Source organism: Dermacentor variabilis, chromosome 10 (genome assembly GCF_050947875.1).
Source record: "Dermacentor variabilis isolate Ectoservices chromosome 10, ASM5094787v1, whole genome shotgun sequence".
Classification (NCBI taxonomy): domain Eukaryota; kingdom Metazoa; phylum Arthropoda; class Arachnida; order Ixodida; family Ixodidae; genus Dermacentor; species Dermacentor variabilis.
Genome location: NC_134577.1, coordinates 24,925,500 through 24,933,060, shown reverse-complemented (window position 1 = coordinate 24,933,060; position 7,561 = coordinate 24,925,500). Strand labels below are relative to the sequence as shown.

Genomic DNA, 7,561 nt, shown 5'->3' with positions numbered 1-7,561 from the left:
CTAGACCATATAATACGGGAGTGTGCTGGCTCCCCAGGGGCCAAGGAAAACATTGACGGTAGAGAAGCCTGGGAGGCCTTGCTCCAGAGCGAGGCTGAAGACCAGCGTCGAGCAATCCGCCTGGCCGTTGAGGCCGTGAAGACTCACCCATGACTCACCGTCCTCGCCGCGCGGGGACAGCTTCGTCCTCCCCCCCCCCCCTACCTATGTGTAGGTTAAGAGGCGAGCACCCCAGCTCGGTGGAATAACAAAGTTTTCAATCAATCAATCAATCAATCGCAATTGTGTTTCGCGCGTTCAACTAGCAAAATCATAGCCTTTAAGACTCGCATTTTAAATCCATAGAGCGTCGCCCTGAAGCGTCTCCGTACTAGCCAAATCGAGCGTGCTTTGCGGCCAAGCTAGCCGAGTGGGAAATGGCGGCACCGTTGACCGAAATTTGCCATTAGTAAGTGCTTGTTCTCTAATTTGGCGCACAGTTTTGTGAAGAACTCCCGCACGCTCTAGCGCGCGTGAGAGAGTGTCCGTGTGTCCACAGACAACCTCTCGTCGTTTCTGCGTCGACGTCAGTCTTTCCTTTACCGGTGCAAGGCGAACTCACACGGGTGGTCACGGCCGTCCCCACCGCTTATCTCTTCATCGCATCTCTAGCTGCACACCGCGCGCGTCACCCGTGTGGCCGCTTCTTTATTCAATTCACATGAAAAATATCAACAGTGGTTGAAGAAGGGGTGTCCCTCGAGCCAGCCTTTCAACAACGCGACTTGTCTTCATCGATGCAACAAGTGCCACTGACATCCACTGATGCTCAACGAAAACACGCAATGGGTCTGTACAGTAGTATCACAGAAGTCGAAACGGTCAAAAAGGAGGGTGTTTGTGTTAGCAACGGAAGGGTGGAAGGGGGGGGGGGTGTAACTGATTCTTTCAAATAGTTGTAAAAATACAAAATAAAAGTCTTCGCGTGTAATCAAGCCCTTTCAATCCCAGGGGCCTACTTTTTGGCGAAAACAAAAAAGAGGTAACTGTTTTGACACTTCAAAAACGAGCAATAAAAAAAATTACAGAAAGTATATAAATAGACATGGATTCGAACTCATTGCTGTCCGTTCACGTTTGCTCTGACTTGCTCATTCTGCCGACAATTGACCGGGGTATTTGGAGAAGTATGGGAGAAACCTTTGCCCTGCAGTGGGCGTAACCACGCTGATGATGATGATAACACAATCTGCAAATAATAGAGTTGCAGTTACTCAATCTGTCTGGACGTTAAACCGTTTAGTTTAATATAATCGAAAGCTTTTTTCACACTGCTGTGCACTGGAAGAACAGCTTAGCTTTATGCATAATTAATGTGCAGGATAACAGAGAAAAAATAGCTTGAATGATCTTTTCATTTTGTGTTGACACATACGTAATCCTAGAAGCAAACACAGTAAACGGAGTGAGAATAACTCAGCTGCAGCCCTCCAGCATTGAATATGCGGAATGCAAATTCAGCAAAATGTGCATAAGGTCAATAAATACCCACAGTCGATGCAGCCTCCGGAGAGTAAACATAACCTCTTGCTGACTCAACTTTTTTTTTTTTTTTTCGCATTTCGATGGGGGCGAAATGCGAAAACACCCGTGTGCTTAGATTTAGGTGCACGTTAAAGAACCCCAGGTGGTCAAAATTTCCGGAGTCCTCCATTACGGCGTGCCTCATAATCAGAAAGTGGTTTTGGCACGTAAAACCCCAAATATTATTATTATCAACGACTTTTATTTTGAAGGCTTATATTACCATAAGACATTCATACTTGCCTTCATTTAAGCCACGTGCAATTATTTCATTACCTGGAGAAAAAAAAAAGCCAATGCTAAGGATTGTTTAAGTAGAAAATTGCCATATCAGAACACATTTTGCCTTAGAGGCACTTAAAATGTGCTGGGATAATGCAGACAAGACAAAAAGAAAAGTTCGACACAGACGCCTTTTTCTTTGCATAAGCACATCTTTTTTTTTTTTTCTTGACTTCCTACACGCCTTCAATGTAATGATGCAAGATTAGCTGTGGTTTCGTGATGTTTGAAGGGCGAAAGTATTTGTGCAAGTTTGATCTAGATCTGAGAGTGTACATGTCCTTCAACACGAAGTGCTTGTAGGAAACCGTCCCCATAAAGTTGGACACAGAAAATCATGTTTCAACATTGCTGTGAACACATAGCCCACCTCCATCACACCTAGAAACCAGTTCTATGTTTTAAAATTGCACTTGATGAGTACATGCTACAATATGCTTATATTTTGCTACCTACTTAGTGCTGGACTTGAATGTATGTTTTGGAATGTATTTTCGACTCATGCATTATTGCTGTGTTTCCTGTTACACGTCATCTATACATGTTGCCCAACTCCCTCCTGTAGCACCATACAGGCCTTGAAGGTATTTTGATAAGTAAACAAATAAATACAGAAATAAATGCAGAATATTAAATATGCATTGGATCGTACGGAGGCCAAAATGTGGTTCTTCATAAGACATTGATGAAGTGCTGCTTCAAAGAGATGACAATGGACATTAAGTAGATCAAGTTCGTCCCTGTGAGGGTAAAGTTCGCTAGCTTCGTCTTTTTCTTAATGCCAAAATTGCAGCCATGATACATCTTTCTAAAATATCACGTGCATGTTCAATTCCTACTTGATATACAAGCTCTAATGTTCTTTTTACATTAGTAGTATACTTTGAACTCATCAAATAAGCAATGCACATGTAATTTGTGGAAGTGGTAAAGGAATACATCTACTAGGGGCAGGTAGTGACCGCAGATCCGGATCATCAGACTGAAATAATCAGAAGAATAAGAATGGGCTGGGGTGCATTTGGAAGGCATTCTCAGATCATGAGCAGTAGGTTGCCATTATCCCTCAAGAGAAAAGTGTATAACAGCTGTGTCTTACCAGTACTCACGTACGGGGCAGAAACCTGGAGGCTTACGAAAAGGGTTCTACTTAAATTGAGGATGATGCAACGGTCTATGGAAAGAAGAATTATGGGTGTAACGTTAAGGGATAAGAAAAGAGCAGATTGGGTGAGGGAACAAATGCGAGCTAATGACATCATAGTTGAAATCAAGAAAAAGAAATGGGCATGGGCAGGACATGTAATGAGGAGGGAAGATAACCGATGGTCATTAAGGGTTACGGACTGGATTTCAAGGGAAGGGAAGCGTAGCAGAGGGCGGCAGAAGGTTAGGTGGGCGGATGAGATTAAGAAGTTTGCAGGGACAACATGGCCACAATTAATACATGACCGGGATAGTTGGAGAAGTATGGGAGAGGCCTTTGCCCTGCAGTGGGCATAACCAGGCTGATGATGATGATGACGTAATTTGCAGAGGTGTTAGAATTGGGGAAACACTGCCAAGTTAATCAGGCAGTGTGTTTTGATGTTTTTGTCCCTTGTTTAATTGGATTAATTTCATTGGTCCCATCGGGGTTGAATTTACAAATGTCCACTGTTTGCCGATCACAGCACTAGGTATGCTGCCTTGGAGGATATTTTAAATAGTGTGTAGGTTAGACCTTCTCATGGGTCTTGATATGAAAGCATGATTCGAAATAATGATATGTGCCTTCTCAGAAAAACTCAGTTCGAGCTGATTTATAATGTCTTTTGCAGCATGAGATAAGTTCCGAATGATTAGCCCATACTGTGAGTTTTGGGCCTCTTGTTTTTCATGCTTTGTTGCCTCTATTATTAAGCATGCCATAGTGGAGCAGACTGCCTTGTGGCGAACAATAATGAGAAACATATAAATCTAGGCATTTCTCTGGCAAACTAGGCATTTTTAGGGGTTATTCTAGAAAAAGCTCTACACAGGAGCTTGGCATTACTGGTTGGAGATGGCGATCACCTTGTTAGCACTTGAACTTGTTTAGCACTCGTAAGCACTAAACAAATGAATGCATTAACAAGGCATGTCATGGATGCAAGAAGACCTCATCATTAATTTGAGTGCGATACCCTTTGTTGGGCTGTTTTTTTTTTAGCAGATATGTGCACACATACATGAACAAGTTGAACACGTGACTGGTTTGCTACCTGGCACGCATATGAGTGGGTCAGCTGTCTGTGTACTAATGTCGCTTGTTTCTTTCCACTAGCTCACCTGGCAGGTTCTGAGCTTAATCGTTTTCTTGGTTTTTACATGCCATTTGTTCATTGTCTGTTTTTCTTGCTGCATGTACACACTTGCCTTGGGTGTTTGCGGTTTGTGCAAGAAAAATTCAGTTGCCTGGGGAATGCTTTATATATGTGCATATTTATAGATCCTGCTCTTTCTCCACTGGAATTTTCGAAAACAATTAGTTGGGGTTATCTGTAGCCAGGTGTTTCATAGTTCTGTGTTGATAGAAAAATTGATACCTCTTGAGGAGTGCTATTTCTATGCACAGCAATAGCCGTCGCTCTCGGGCTTGCTTCCCTTCTTCGACACACTGGGTCCACTGCTTTTCTTTCGGGAACATCAGTGGGTGCTTTAACATGCATATTGGTCCTAACTGGGGAGTGCCATACAAACATCATTTGAAGAAAGAAATGCATACAAAGAAAGATTATTGTTAACCAAAACTATATGTTAGAAGGCATATAAGATATTTAGGACCATGGAGAGTAAAGCTTGCACATTGTGACATGTTGTGGTTGCAATGCGTTCCGAAATTAAGGATGTGCACGCTGTTTTGTAGGGTCCTTGGACATGGACAGAAAAGAACTATTTGAGCCAGTAGCTCTGCTGCCAAGGATTGTCTCTGTAACCACAGCTACATGCAGCACTGAAACTTCAGGAAGCACAGCCATCATGGATAGCGACAAAGGGTGAGCTCTTCAGAGTCCACTGAAACAGGATCGAGGGTTCTTGTCGATGTAAGGCTTTTAATTATTTTGGCTAGCCACCTGTCTCAGCTAGTGTCATGTGCAAAAGAAGGGGAGGACCAAAGGAAATCTTTATATACACTTCCAATCAAGCAAAATACCCGATCACCTCAATGGCTGTGGCATTCTGGTACACGGCGTGAGGTCATATGTTTGACTCCCACTCACATGTTGCAGTATCTCAGTGACTGTAGTGTTGCGCTGCTGAGCTAGAGCTTGTGGGTCTGATCCCGGCCACAGTGATCGCACTTATGCGAAGGGAAAATGCAAAAGCGCTCGTGTGTTGGTTAAAGTGGACATTAACAAACCTGTGTTCAACATTAATCCTTCTCTATAGTTCGTAAGCCTTGAGAATGCAGCATAGGTCCGAGTGTTGAGATGCCGACAACACGAGCAGCAGCATTGTGGTTGTGCTGGGTCCTTTTTTTCTTTGTTCCTCATTCCAACAATTGTTCAAAGCACAATCTGCACTGCTTAGATAATCTTTTTGCGTTGCCACCATCGCTGTGATTTTAGCGATGGCTTTTGTCGAAAATGAGCTGTCAGAAAGCAGCCATAGCACTTAGATAAGCACGAGTAAAGACAATTTTCCTCTACAAGGTGCACTTTACGAATGCATTGCGCAGGTATGCAAAAATTTTCATGTGCGTATCAAAGACAGAGTTAATGGGTGGGAATGCCTGTTTCTGCATGGGCCGGGGGCTTAGCTTTCATGCCTTGACAGCAGCATAGTTTTTTTTCTAGTTTTTCCTTCACGAGGGCACTGTCTGTCCTGGTCTTTGTGTCTCCTGGCCTGTGCGTTTTTCGGTTTATCTAGGTAATAATAGTGAACTGGCTGAACAGCTGAACTGGGACCTTCAACAGAAATGATGATTATGCGGCGGCTTAAACAAATGTTTCAACCGCAGAACACGACTGGCATCACCGAATTATGAAGTGAAAGTATCTCCGTCTAGGTGGCCAAATAGATACCAGCATACACCTGTCATGTGTGCCCATTCTCGCATCTGTGTATAGTGCAACTCTTTTAATCATAACATTCTGCTTGTGGGGCGCACCGGCTGAAGAAGTCATTATTTTTAAAAACCGCTTACCTATTGAGCATGCATTTACATCCTACATGCTCGAACTGTTTTGTACCGAACGAGCAATAGTTCTCTCTCTCTCTCTCTCTCTCTCTTCTGGTTTCAATTCAGGCTCGTTCCAAGAATGGTAGTTTGAGTTCAGTTCCAGGTAGAATTCTGGTTGGGGTATAGTTTTCTCTTTGGGTTTTGGTTCAACACCCTGACTGTAAGTGGCTTTAAAGCTGTCATTGTGGATGAGTGAACCACCTAAGTATCGTTAATTTTTTGTCTAGCTTGACTTTAGTTTTCTCCATGACCTTTCTCAGTTCCAATGACACTACCATAGCTGAAAGGCAACTGTCCTGTTATTTAGATAGCTGCTTCAGTTATGTCCTTTTTATGAGTTGTTCCTATTGTTGTTCGTAGTGTCTCTTTAAGTCTCTACCAGCATGATGCAATTACCACTCTGCACGCATCGCACGCGAAATGTGAAGGTTGTGGGTTCGGTACCCGCCTGCGGCAAGTTGTTTTTTCATCCACTTTAATTTCCACTAATTTATTGTTTCTTCATTCCATTTATTAAGTACAAGTAATTTCCCCTATGTCGTCCTTGGTGTCTGTGTTTGTTGGCTTCTCATGATATGACTAATAAAAATCGGGCCCCTCGGTTAACCCCCTTTCTTCTCGTTAATTACCACTCTGGTAAGTTCTTGGTTTTCTCCTTTTTGGATGCCCAGAATCTGCGAAGGCACTACGGAAGCTACACTGAAAAATCCCGGAACGAGTGCTGACTGCTGCTACGAGTGTGGTGTGTGCAGGCAGCGCTTTTTGACCAAGAAGTCTGTAACAAATCATCTGGTCGTGCACAAGGGTGACAAGCCGTACGCCTGTGACATCTGTGGGCTGAAGTTTTTTCAGAACTTCCCTCTCCTTAAGCACCGGCGCATCCACACGGGTGAGATGCCGTATGCGTGCAAGGTGTGCCCGTCCAAGTTCTGCAGAAAGGAGTCTTTGGACAGACACCAGCAACTACACGTGAGGGGAGCGGACATCTGCCACTGCCTCGAGTGCGGCAAATCCTTCACGCGGACGAAGACGCTGCAGAGGCACTTGAGGTGGCACAAGGTGGAGAAGCCGTACCCGTGTCACCTGTGCCCGGCCAGATTCACAAAGAAACCTAATCTGGACAGTCACGTGCTAATACACATGGGTGAAAAGCCACACAAGTGTCCTGTGTGTGACAAAGGCTATGCCTGGCGTCAAAGCCTCGGATTGCACATGCGCCGGTTGCACAGGGGAGTTGAGACCACCACAGTGGCAAGTGCAGACAGCGGGGTGGACGTGACGACGCCAGGTGGCTCTCCGATGACGCTGCCTCCTGTAAGTGAAGCCCAGTGTGGTATTGGTAATTTTTTACTCTTCTCACTGCAGTACAAATTAAAGGGAAATTGTGACCTTGCATTTCAAAAAGGGGGAATTATTGTAGTTATGTTTGCATAGTATAATTGGAAGTTTTCAAAATGTGGTACAACGGCTACAGCATGTGAGTTTCCTTCATCCTTTGCTTCATGCCGATGC

At 44.0% G+C, this 7,561-nt stretch overlaps 1 protein-coding gene across 1 annotated transcript in view; it reads left to right on the top strand.

Annotated features, from left to right (window-relative positions):
- Nucleotides 1–402: 402 nt before the first annotated feature.
- The window catches only part of LOC142559949 (uncharacterized), a 58,978-nt gene continuing 51,819 nt past the window's right edge, over nt 403–7,561 (top strand). Inside the window, exons 1-3 of the mRNA XM_075671651.1 lie at nt 403–828; nt 4,733–4,862; nt 6,721–7,363. Of these exons, the coding sequence (XP_075527766.1) occupies nt 777–828; nt 4,733–4,862; nt 6,721–7,363 (825 nt within the window). The 5' untranslated portion in view covers nt 403–776. The remainder of the gene's footprint in view (nt 829–4,732; nt 4,863–6,720; nt 7,364–7,561) is intronic.